The sequence below is a fragment of the Pithys albifrons genome, chromosome 2 (genome assembly GCF_047495875.1).
Source record: "Pithys albifrons albifrons isolate INPA30051 chromosome 2, PitAlb_v1, whole genome shotgun sequence".
In the NCBI taxonomy this organism is placed as follows: domain Eukaryota; kingdom Metazoa; phylum Chordata; class Aves; order Passeriformes; family Thamnophilidae; genus Pithys; species Pithys albifrons.
The window spans coordinates 35794798-35808458 of NC_092459.1; the positions used below are offsets into that span (position 1 = coordinate 35794798).

The following is a 13661-nucleotide window of genomic DNA, read 5'->3' on the forward strand; positions in this document are numbered from 1 at the left end:
TACATGAACGTTTCACTCCTTTCAGCCAACTAATCTTTTTCAGCATATTCCAGCTTCTTCACTAGAGTTCACAATTCAAAACACAATACTAACTACTCATGATGAATAAATCTTAAATGAGTTATATAAGCATAAAGTTATGAAAAATATGTTGCATGGTCACAGAGTTTCTCAACAGCGAACACTGACTAAAGTAGTTTTATATTAATAATTGCACCAAAGACATGAGGAAAAACATTTATGTCATTAACAGAGTTTCATACTACAAGATGTACAAGACTAACAACCTCCACATTTTATGATAAAGGACATCATGTGAATCTTTAAACAACTGCTGAAAAGCTTTATCCTGACACCTCCCACAACAGTTACATGACTACTACCATAGTTGTTGAAAAGAAGGTCACACTACAATTTGAGAGAAACCAACACATCAACAGTAAGAGAAGATGAAGTTTTATATTTGAAAACACATTTGCCTGGCCAGAAAAATTTATCCAGGGCCTTTGCAGTTTGAAACTGCTACTGAGTGTGGACACATAGGTATTCTTCTATCCTAAATTCAGGATAGTCATTAGTAACGCTCTCTAGTCTTCTAATTCAGAAATATCAGCATGATCTGTGTCTTCCGCATCTCCTTTTCCCAGCCCCTTTAGTAAGTTCCATTACCTCGCTTGTCCTGCCAGGTGCCCTCATGTGCATCATACATCAATGCCTAATAAAAAATAGCCAAACTGAAGAACAGACTAAACATAAGAACTGCAGACAAGAATTTCAAGGATGCCAACTCATGAATAAGGTTAGGTAGAAAGTTCTTCCTCCCTCCTACATACAGGAAAAAGTGCAAACACCAGCTACCTCTTTAAGCAGCAACATAGGAACAGGATACCCTCATCCACCCTTCATGCTCAATTCAAACCTTGGATGTCCCTGCCACTCATGTAATTATCTAACCACAGAGGAGAAACACTGCTCAAATTTCCTTACAGTGTAAACATTAAGATACAGTGAAAATCAACTGCAGTTCCTTGATTTACAAAGTCTCATATCACCAGATGACTGCAGGCTTTGTAGCATGCTCAGATGCCAGGGCTTTATTCACCCTCATGATGCTGTGAAGAAAGCTACTCAAGCCTTCCCACAGAGGAATTTCATTTCAATCTACTGTGAAAAGTTCTTTTCCTCCTTCACACTTCTTGACAACTACAGACAACAGTTCAAACTTTTAAGAATTTCACTTATTACAACCCAAAAGGAAAACAGACTATGTGGAAATTTGCAGCTTCCAGTTGTCCCAATTACGCTGCTTCCAGGGGGAGGTGTCAATCAAACACCCTGCGGAGCCCACCAGGTCACGTCACAGGCAGCAGCATTCAGGCTCCACTGAATAACAGTTTGCCTCTTTCACCTTCATTAAGGTTTACCAATTCATTAGCAGGGAATGAGAAAACCAGTCTGGACCAGAAAAAGCTTCAGACCCAGCACTGCCTCACAGCCAACAAGTCTGGACACTTTGCATTCAGAAGAAGAGTGGCATGCAAACGATGAGCTGACTCAGGACTGAACATCCGGTGAAGCAAAAGGGTACCCATGAAAAAAATGAGAATGTATGTAGCAAAGCCTAACGAAGACAGAATAGTCATGGACAAGGCAGACCACCTTTTCTGAGACTTCCCAGACAAGGGACCAAAACAGACAAGAAATACAGTCCCCCATATCAGCATCATGTGCAGTCACCCATGTTCACTGAGCGGAAACTACTAGAACAAAATATTATTCCACTCGTGGGGCATGAAATACAGCAAAATATAATTTAGCTTTTGTATATCGCAGAGATAATTTGCTTGCAAGAAGTTTTCATTATTAAGCAAGCTAGTATATCTTAATATATCAGGTGACCTAATTTGCAGCCTTTGAGTACCTGAAGGGAGCCTGCAAGAAAGACGGAGAGGGACTTTCTTACAAGAGTATGTAGTGACAGGACAAGAGGGAATGGCTTCAAACTGAAAAACCATAGGTTTAAATTGGATATTACAAGGAAGCTCTTTGTTGAGAGGGGGGTGAGGCACTGGATTAAGTTGCCCAGAGAAGCTGAGGATCCCCACTGCTGGTCTACTGAAAGGTGTCCCTGCTCATGGCAGGGGGGGTGGAGCCAGATAATTTTAACGTCCCTTCAACCCAAACCTTTCTATGACTCTGAGAAGCTCATGTATACGAAAAATGCTGAGAGATGGGGTTGCTCAGCCTGGAGAAGAGAAGGCTGCAGGGAGACCTTCAATACCTAGAAGGTACCTGCAAGAAAGACAGAAACTTTCTACTACAGCCTGCAGCAACAGGACACAGGGCAATGACTTTAAGCTCAAAGACAGTAGGTTTACACTCGACAAATGGAAGGAACTCTGGTGAGTGTGGTGAGGCACTGAAACAGGTTGCCCAGAGAAGCTGTGGATGCCTCATCCCTGAAAATGCTGAAGGTGAAGTCTGATGGAGCTTTGAGCTGTGATCTAGTTGAAAGTGTCCCTGCCTGTGGCAGGGATGCTGGACTAGATCATCTTTAAAGATCCCTTCCAAACAAAAACATTCTGTGGTTCCCTCCACATTGCTGAAAAATGCCAACTGATGGACTGCAGGAAAAGCCTGAAGCGATAAAGGTTCATTCTGAGAGCCTGTGATTCAGTGAAGAAAGCATTAAATCGTTTCTCTTAAGCATTGCTGTAGTATTCATAAACACAGTCCCTTCTTTGGCTACTGAAAACTGTGATGGAAGAAACAAACAAAATTCACAAAGTCTGCCTGCAACAAGTACATGACATTCTTATTCAAACTTCATTAAAAAGAGTTTTGATGCAGAATATGGTATTTCGATCCACTTAAAGTAACACTGAATCATCTGAGTAAATGTTTGGCAATTACGAAAAATGAGAATTATTTGGGCCCATTCAAAATAAAACATTGCAAACTGTCAGTAAAGTCAAAGAGTATCACTAATTCAGCAAAAAAAAAATCACATTAAGACATTTAGTTTGTAAAAGACAGGTTTTAGACACAAAATAATCACCCTATTTTTTAAAGTGACGTGACCATCAGCATGAAAAACAGCCACGCTTTCACAGGTACACTCACCAACACTTTATCATAATGTTCATCAAAATGAAGTCTTGAGGAAATTTAGTGTCTGGACTAACACCAGAGGCAAATGAGAGTTCCCACTCAGAAGTGGGGAGTTCTCTACCTCTCTGGGAAGGAAATGAAAGAGTGGCTGCTACAGGTGAGGCTCTGCATGACAATCTGCCTCTTGTATTACACTGAAATTATCAAATTCTTCTGAAAAGCAAAACATGGATATTAAAATCTGAGAATCAAATTTAAAGCCACCAGTTTGCTTTAGGATTGAGCAGTAGTAGAATAATTAATAAGCAAAATTTGCACAAAGTATGCACGTTTGATTTGCAGGTTTACTTCTGTCGAAAACTCTGTCCTGGTCAAATCTCACTTTTATTATCACTTCCTTTAATTTATCCTGACACTGCTGTTTCCACAACTGCTTGTCTTGGATATATCTTGAGGTCACATTCCAGTACTTCTGCTATGGTGCCCAACTAGACAAGTCTGCACCTTGTGGCTGGGAAACTTCTGCATACAGAAAATGCAAGTGCTCAGCCTTCAAGAATGTCAGTATTGCTGCTTAAAGAGATGACAGGATTTGAACATGAGTGGTTTTCCCTTAGTAAAATATTTCATCTTTTTTAGGGGAAAAAAAATGGTTGTGTATGACAGAATCTTCCTCAAATGGACTGGAGCCATTGAAAAAGAATGATTAAAAAAGAAAATACACAATAAATAAATAAATAAAGGAACCCAAAGCAGCTAGAATACAGCTAGAGATCTCTTAACCTATCTAGTTGACTTATCTGATCTGGGGAAAAAGGAGTAAGAGAACCTGACAGCTTTTACTGCTTCAGCAAATACTTTTTAAAATAGCTGCTATTAGTATGTTTTTCTTCATTTTAAGCAAGATTTAGAGTTCTACTCTGCAGAAACACAGAAGTAGTAATTTTTTCCCATGGCTCTGCTGACCAGTAAGGATGGAAATTTACTTCTCAAATATAAGTTTTTCAATGAAAGTAACACTCTTACAAAACCTTTCAACCCAGAGAAACTTTTATAACTTCTCAGTCCACTTAAGCTATTAGTAAAATACAAGTCATCTTCATTATGTGCTTGTCCATTAATGATATCACTGTCTACAATTAGGAATAAAATTAGTGATTTTAGAAAAATGAAAAAACTGAAACCTCACAATCATTTTGAGAAAACCATCAAGGCCCTTCAATTAGATGACATGTATGTCATGGATGACATTTTGGGAGGGTCTTTTTAAATCCAGCTGGCTTTTTTTGACTCTTCCTTCTATATCTGACCACTGAGCCAAGAGTGCCTGACCCATGGCTGGTGTAAGCACCAGGTGACCTCAGAGCTCACAGCGCAGTCACCTGCTGAATCACCACCACCAGCCCTCATGGCAGTCCAAAGCTCCTGAGAACCCACCAACACAAACTGCCAGTGCTGACATGCAAACGAAAATCCCATTTACTAAAGGTATGTTTAAATTTCATGTAAGGAAAAAAAAAATTTATATATATGGCTAGACTTGTCGAACGCAGATTTGGGCAGGGCTCTCCCCACATGGCCTTCCAGCCTGCACAGTGGATTTTTTAGTTAAGGCCCAGTGTGCGCAGAACTGGCCCCACCGTTTAAGTCCTGAGGTCCATGTGCCACGGCCGAGCGAGCTTGGACAGTGACAGGGAAGTCCTCGGGACTGTCACAGCACCCGGTACTGACCGGGGCTGACCCTGCTGAGCATCCCAGATGTGACGGGATGGGATGGCAGGGAGGCATTGAACTGCCAGGGGATGGTCCCACTGAGACTCGAACTCAGGTCCTTGGGATTTGGAGTCTGGAGTGCTCTCCTTTATACCACTGGACAAGAGACAAAAAATAACTGGACAACAACTGGATTCTCCATAAAAAAAAAGTAAGGATTAGGTTTTGTACACAGCATTTCTGGTAAGCCGACAACACTTGATGAGCTTTGACATTTTTAGTCCAAAAAAATCACTTTAACTGATGTGGTCACTAAAGTATGCAAGAAAACATATTTGAAGAGTCATAACAGACTGGAGAGTTGCAAAACACTTTTACAACAGCTCTTTGATAGGAGAGCGGTATCTTTTCAAGTAGTGTTGTGCTCTCTAGAGGACAGTTTATTAAATCAAACATGCAGTGACTCTTATCAGGTTCACAACAACCTGTACACTGCCACGAGGTCACTGTGTCACCTGCTCCTTGTGGATGTGATTCTCCTGGACAGCTTAAAACCTGCAAATGATATGTGATCATTAGTGAACTAAAAGCAATAGAAGACTGAAAACGGGGACTTGAGACAAGTACTCTGAAATATCCATACAATCCTTTTGCAGAATAGTGTTAAATGGCATCTACTCTAGAAATAAAACTGAGTTACCACATTTTCAAGTGAGCTCCACATCACTTAGTGCTCTTCTCTAACCCTGTATTCCTTCTGTTTATTCATTTTGCCCCCATCTTACCTTTCCAAGTTCACATCTGTCTTTAGATTTTTGAGTTTCTGTACATAGATTTATATGTCATTTCACAAAACATGGCTATATTTTCATAAAAAATTACATAGCAGTTTATAGTCACTTAATTTGGAATCAAGACTACAACTAAAAGTTTTACCAGGACCCAGATGCCTGACTTTTCTTCATTAAAAAAGGCCCAAACAAACACATCCCAGTTGTATCCATCCAAAATAAAATCCCTGGACTTCTGCTACAAAACAAATGGAAACACCATTTGCCAAGAAACAGGCCAGCTGCTTTCTATCCTCAAGGTCTCAGAAACATCCTTTCTCAAAACCCTGAATAGCTGCTTTGCATCTTCACAGTCTCATGTACAAGCTTTCACAAGATCCACAAACCTCCTGTACTCATATAAAGTACGTATGGCCAGACTTGGCGAACGCAGATTTGGGAAGGGCTCTCCCCACGTGGGTGTGCCCTTCCAGCCTGCACGGTGGATTTTTTAGGTGAGGCACAGCATGCGCAGAACTGGCCCCACCGTTTAAGTCCTGAGGTCCATCTGCCATGGCCGAGCGAGCTTGGACAGTGACAGGGAAGTCCTCGGGACTGTCACAGCACCCGGTACTGACCGGGGCTGACCCTGCTGAGCATCCGAGATGTGACGGAATCGGTAGGGCAGTCCCGTGGTGTAAAGGAGAGCACTCTGGACTCTGAATTCCCAGGACCTGAGTTCCTCTCAGTGGGGACCCCAAGCAGTTAAAGTACAAACAACTATACAAAAAAAGAATACTTTTAAATAGTCCAGTCTTGCTTTCCTCTCACCCTCAGACACAGCCAACCCTCAGGGCAGCAGGAAGTACAGTACTCTTCTTGTAGTTACAGTTCAAACCAACTGCTCAGTCAACACAAAGGGAGATAAAACTTACCCAATGTAAGGTGCTTGTTGAACGTGCCAAGATCAAACAATGTCTTCAGCCTTAATACATTTTTAACATCTGGTCAACTTTTATTTTTAAACAATCTACCTTTATTCCATACACATAAGGTACTAAGCAGCTTAGTAGCTACTGAGGTGTTTTATTAACAAAGAACTGACGCTAACTTGTTGGCAAGGAACAAAAGTGCAAGTGCAAACTGGGGAGTGGAGAAAGAAGTACAGCTTCTAGGAAAGGCAGCAAATGTAGTGAAAATGACCCCCAAGAGGATCACAATCTCGGTATTGTTGTGTTCTCTGTGTGTCCAAGATCTCAAAGCACGGCCCCTGTGCAACCAGTGCAGGCCACACGTGCCACGCCTCCCTCCACATGCCCTCCCCGGGCCCTCAGTGCCCTCGCTAATCAAACTCTCGATAAGGTTGACAACAAAACAAATCCTGCCCAAAACAAAATTAAAAAGCACTGTTGTTCGTGGGCTCTGTATAAGGCACTGTAAGCAGCTGTTCATAATTCCTCAAGTGTCTGTAATAATACCTGCTCCAGCACCTGGTAACAGCCTATGTGGAAGAGAGAGACTGTCACTACAGAGATTACAAGATTTGGTGTCTGATCTTGAAGCAGGCTAAGGGTCACAACTCCTGGGAGAAAAAAAAAAAAGAGATTATTCCAAGTAGCTGTCTTATAAATTTCAGAAAACAGGGATGTTCCTGAGGCATGAAGGGGATGAAGTCTGTGCTTTAGTCAGCTGAGCTTTAATATTGCTGCAAGAGGTTTATCAGCCATATGGTAGCAGGCTGATATACATTGACTAATCCATTTTGAAATCCTAAGACAGAAAATAACTTGCCCTTTTACAAGTGCCAAAAATACACACAAAAATATGAAGCAACAGCTTACAAAGCTTTGCATTACTGGAGCAATACAAAGAAGCTCGAAGCGTGGAGTGTGAAATTTCTTCCCTTCCAAAATTAATGGTCTTTTGGGGAAGGAATTACAAAGGAAACCCAAGTTCATAGGCTGTGTGAGATGACAGCATCAGGTGAATGCCCCTAAAGCTCCTTGCCCTTAAAAAGGGTGTCTGACAGAAGCCAGCAACAGCTTGGCCATGCCCAGATGTGCAGTGGCTGTGGGGTGTACCCACGGCAGAGACATGACAGAACACCAGCTGTGCTGCTCTCATGGACAGACACGCCGTGTGCAGGGGACAACTGGCTTTGTGTTGTGGAGAGTTACCATCTTTTAGATATGTTGGGATGAAATCATATAGACATAGAAACCAGGATAAGGAAAGAGGATGAACACATTGCCCAGGAGCAATCAGCAGCAGGACGAAGCTGTGCAGCAATACTGCTTTTTACGTGGTCTGATTGAAAGCATACAAAAAGCACGGCACTTAGAGAGCCAAACTGATCCCCATCCTGTATCAAAAATAGTGTGGCCAGCAGGACCAGGGCAGTGATCCTTCCCCTGCACTCTGCGTTGGTGAGGCCACACCTTGAGTACTGTGTTCAGTTCTGGGCCTCTCAGTTCAGAAAGGATATTGAGGTGCTGGAGCGGGTCCAGAGAAGAGCAACAAGGCTGGTGAAGGGACTGGAGCACAAGTCCTATGGGGAGAGGCTGAGGGAGCTGGGGTTGTTTAGCCTGGAGAAGAGGAGGCTCAGAGGTGACCTCATCACTATCTAGAACTACTTGAAGGGAAGTTCTAGCCAGGTGGGAGTTGGTCTCTTCTCCCCGGCACTCAGCAATAGGACAAGGGGGCACGGGCTCAAGCTCTGCCAGGGGAAATTGAAGTTGGAGATCAGAAAAAAATTCTTTCCAGAGAGAGTAATCAGGCATTGGAATGGCCTGCCCAGAGAGGGGGTGGATTCCCCATCCCTGGAGGTTTTTAAACTGAGACTGGACATGGCACTGAGTGCCATGATCTGGTAAATGGACTGTAGTTGGACCAAGGGTTGGACTAGATGATCTCGGAGGTCTTTTCCAACCCAATCAATTCTATGATTCTATGATTCATTCATCAGTCTGGTCTAGCACACCCACTCACAGAAGAGGGATCCATGTTCAACCACCAATGAACTTCAACTCCTGTCATAGCTACACAGCAGAATTTGGCTTAAAATGAAGATCAGTAAAAGCACAAGTTTCTTTTAAGAATATTCTCCTACATAAAATATATTTTCCTCTATGATATTTCAGCTAAAGTCTACTATAATCATTAAAATAATTTATCCTAAAATGGTTAAGTAGTGTTTGCCCTCTTTAGAACTACTGAGCAGACAGAAGTCAACGTTTGCACAGTTTGCTCAAGTCCAAAGGCAGATTTCAACAGGAGGAACCTCTTGTACAGGTACAAAACGATTACTCTTTCCACTCTTTCTCAAGATAGCACATTCCAAATCCTTAAAGCTGACCTAAAGGTTAGCAGCTTGAGTCTTCCTCTGTTCAAGGCAAAGCAACAACAACAGCCACAAGGACAGCTACTAATTCTGAAGCCTTAGTTATCAAAATAATCCCTTTAGTCCTCAGATGACACAACCACTTGAAACAGAAAATACGATGGAAATTTTAATGTATTTTTAGTGCATTTACATGAATTGAAACCATCTTAATGTCAGAATACTCTGCAGTTCCATCTCAAGGCCTCAGTCAAATGGCAAATATACGATACCGTCATTAAACTGCACATGTAACTGTAACAAGATAGAACTTTGTAAAACATACACAAAAATACTAAGTAATTGCATATGCTTATCTCTCTGGTTAGCAAGTAAAGTGCCACACTAAAAACAATCCTAGACATAATTACAGTCAACTCATTTTAATGGACAATAACTGCTGAAGAAACAATATTTATTTTAAATATTTTTTGCTATTTATTTAATACATTTTTGCCCATCTGTTTTAATGACAGATTTAACACATACTATCAATATTTTAAATCCTATTTTACGGATTAGAAAAGTTATTTGTATCACTCAGAGACTTTAAGCATCTATATTTAAAGAAATAGCTTAGTATATTACTATGTTACACAGCATGTTTTATTTGGGAAGTAATATTGACCCATTGTACAAATCATTCATGTTTGCCAAGTTCATTTTGCTATGGAACAGCATGGGTGCTGAAAATCAATTTTAGTACAGGTAGTTTGGAAAATAAGAGGGACTAGTAACAACAGAGAGGAAGAACATTTCTAAATTTAACCACAAGTATTTGTCCTCTCCGCCAAGACCTCAGGTGCTCGTCATACAGCACACAAGCACAGTTTCCAATGACGTGGCAATCCACAACTTGTAAGCATGTTTGTGTGGCCTTGCAAAGTCACATATGCCACATATCCAGCATATTGTCCTAAAAAAAAAAGTATCCCCTCCTGATATTTTAAACTTACACAAGTTCATAGTTTGCTTAGTGATCCTTCTTATCTCTCAGTTATGCAACTTGGGTGTGAGGGTAAGGTACAACAGATACATCATCCACCTCAGGCATATTTGTAAACAAGCCTGTTATTGACGTTTGTGTGGTACAAGTCATCATAGCACTCAGTTTCTCCCCACCTCGCAGTGCTTCCAGACATGACTAAAGAATAAAACCACCATTCACCACAATAACGTGAGGCTGATAACGCCTACTTAAAACCAGATTAGAGGAAAGCAGGGACAAGACAGCGACCGACAAGCAAACCCAAAGAGCCCTTACAAGCTTGGCAGAGGTTTTGCTGCTGCAGCAGCGTCAGGCCTCCCTCCCTCCGGCTGTGCCAGCAGCTCCCAGGAGGTGAATGATGCCCGGGCACAGGCGGTCAGAGCTCCAACACAGCCACACAGGAGGGGCTCAACCTGCCCTCTACTCCCTCTCCGAGGAAGAAAAACCTTCCCTTTCAGCACTGTTTCTCATGGCATCAGTCACATACTTTGAGGCACCCGTCTCACTTAAAGGATTGAAAAGGATAGGAGTTATAGGCATAAATTTAAACCCTGAAATATGTCAAATCAAATATGTGAACAAACACACACACGAGTAAACACAGCCTGTACGGAAACGCTTCGACCCAATGAACTAAGGCCACACTGACTATTGGCAATCCCGCACCTCCTGGGGCAGGAGGCGATGCCGGGAGAACAGGGCACAGCAGCCATTCGCATCTGACGAAGGGTACAAAGGTGTATTTCCACGAACCAGCAAAAAACGCGCGGGCATAGAGACACACATACGGGGCATACAGACACACACACGGGGCATACAGACACACACACGGGGCATACAGACACACACACAGACCCGGCCCTGTTCTGAACCGACTTAAGCTCGGAGGGAGGTTTCACCGCCACTGCAGTGCGAAGGAGCACAGACCCGGCCCGGCCTCCGCCTGAACGCCGCCACCTTCGCGGTGCGGCAGGCCCAGCCCGTGCCCTGTCCGGCCCCTCCGCCGCGACCCCTGGCCCTCCCCTCGGCCCCGGCTCCCCGACTCGGCCGCATCGGCCCGGAGCCCGTACGGCACAGCCCCCGCCCGGCCCCGCCGCCTACCCGGGCTCTTGAGGTTGTACCGGGCCTCCATGGCAGCTCGTTCCTGCGCAGCGGCTGCGGTGGCCGGGACAGGGGGCGGAGGAGGAAGGCCGGGCCCGGCCCAGCCCAGCCCGCCTCGCTTCGGGAAACTCCCCTGACGTGGCAGCGGCGGCGTGACCGTGGGGGGAGGCACCTCCGCGCCGGCACCGCCCTCCGGCCCGGGCCCGGGGCCGCCGCGGCGGCCGGGAGCAGCGAGAGGGCACGGGTTGGGGCAGCAGGGCACGGGCAGGGCCGGCACGGCATGCGCTGAGGGCACGGGCCTGACCGGCAAGGCACGGGCTGGGGGCAGCGGGAGGGCGTGGGCAGGGCCGGCAGGGCACGGACTGGGGGCACAGGCAGGGCAGGGGCTGCGGGGGCGGCTGTGCCGCAGGTCTGCCCCGAGGTCTGCACGGGCGACCGTGCCCCCTCTGTGTACCCGGCTCGTCTCAGCTCCCACCCACAGAGCAGATGGGATGAGGTGCTCAGGATGGGTTTGTAAACTGGGGACTTAGGAAAAGGGCTTCCAAGGCCCCAAAGATCCAGCGCACACCGGTCCAAGAGACCTAACTGTACCATAAGGCTTAGTAGCATCTTCGTTGTTTCCCAGGATCGTGAAAGACTGAAATGGTGTCATACTCCAGTGATTGTTATATGTATATATGTGTATGGATGGCCAGACTTGGCGAACGCAGATTTGGGCAGGGCTCTCCCCACGTGGGTGTGCCCTTCCAGCCTGCACGGTGGATTTTTTAGGTGAGGCACAGCGTGCGCAGAACTGGCCCCACCGTTTAAGTCCTGAGGTCCATGTGCCACGGCCAAGCGAGCTTGGACAGTGACAGGGAAGTCCTCGGGACTGTCACAGCACCCGGTACTAACCGGGGCTGACCCTGCTGAGCATCTGAGATGTGATGGGATGGGATGGCAGGGAGGCATTGAACTGCCAGGGGACGGTCCCCACTGAGACTTGAACTCAGGACCTTGGGATTCAGAGTCCAGAGTGCTCTCCTTTACACCACGGGACCGCCCTAATGATTGTTAGTTTAGGCAAGAATTACCAGCAAGAGCTTGATTTAATTGCCACCTTTTCCATGCCACAGTGCCAGAGGGATATTTGTTTGCATCTGCAACTTGGTTTCTCTGACACCTGGCTACAGGCACAGTTGGGATAGCACTTTTAAGAATGTATAGCTAAGGAAATGCCTAAAATAAAGTGGCCAGAATAACAGCAGTCTCAGTTTCTGTTTAATTCAGTATAACCTGTAAATAAGAAACCTGTATGAGCTCTTACATGCTTGTTTTCAGTATCATGAGCTAGAAGCTCACATCTAGCTTGTGTTGTCCTTAATTTCATTTATGAAATGAATTATCCTTAATTTCATCTGTTACTTTTATATTCTTTATAATAGTCTTGAAACTTTTTTTTCATGTTTTAATGTCTTAGTTTTCTGTTCCTCTTTCCCTCTTTGATTGAACAGAACAGTAAACAATTGTCAACAAAAACATTTGAGCAGGTACATTTCTTTCACCTCCTGATGTTCTCAGAATTTCAAAACAAGGCGTTACTCTTCTCGTTCTGTTGCACTGTGATGTAACTAAAGAAAGCAACTTTACCACACCTTGAAAACTAGCAAAATTTTTGAAGGGGTGAAGTGATTGTCCTTTCTACGGGACAAAGTGCTATGAATAGAAGAAAGCATCAATAATGTATGTCATCATTAATGTATAAGGGGAGGGATGGCATCAGACCTTGGGGTTCCCTCCAGGGTACATTTAATGGCCAATAATTCTTAATGACATCTCAGCATTTCTGGTTAATGATGGCTGATCTGTCCACTTGAGATGGTGAGCTGCAGGCACTGGGTGTCATGTTCACAAAATATTTTGGTCATTTTTGGTAGGTATGTCCCATCTTTCCTTGTTTCCTTGAGCCATCTTGCTGTGCAGCAAGAGAAGGGCTCTGGGACCACCTGTCACTAATTATGCCCTTCCCCAAAGTAAGAAAGCTGTATTTTGCATTCAGAAATCTGGTTTTCAGTGTAAAATGTTGTGGGGTCCATTTTGGTAGAAGATAATTTTGGAAGTGAAAACGTGAAAAATTTAAACTGATAGTGATGGGGGAGAGGGGAAGGGGGAACCTTTGTTTATTTTACTTAGGGCTTATGATGCTTATTTTGTTTATACTTATTCTACTTATGTTCATTTTGTTTATGCCTATTTTGTTTATGCCTATTTACCTAGAACTTATGATAATGCTTATTTTCTTATCTTACTTATACTTTTATACTTATCTTAGAATTTGCTTAGTAGTGTTAAGTTCACTGTATAACATGTAGCAAAACTCACACACTGTCCTTGAGGGTGCGATATCAAGAGGCCCAGAGCTTCTTGGAACAATTAAAACAGTCAGGATACCCCATGATAAATCAGAAAACATGTCAAAAGAACAAGATAAGTCCAATTAGACCAGTTACAGTTGCCAACAAGACTGGTTTGAACCAGTTCTGAGCAAAAGGTAGAAAGTTCACAGGAGGAAGACGTCTTACTTCATCCCAAAAGACCACCTAGGACCCCTACCCTGAAT

The 13661-nt window shown here is 43.9% G+C and overlaps 1 protein-coding gene across 1 annotated transcript in view; it reads right to left on the bottom strand.

The window, feature by feature from the left end:
• The window catches only part of UBE2J1 (ubiquitin conjugating enzyme E2 J1), a 28060-nt gene extending 16866 nt beyond the window's left edge, over window positions 1-11194 (bottom strand). The window contains exon 1 of the mRNA XM_071548740.1: window positions 11063-11194. Coding sequence (XP_071404841.1) covers window positions 11063-11093 — 31 coding nt within the window. The 5' untranslated portion in view covers window positions 11094-11194. The remainder of the gene's footprint in view (window positions 1-11062) is intronic.
• Window positions 11195-13661: the final 2467 nt, after the last annotated feature.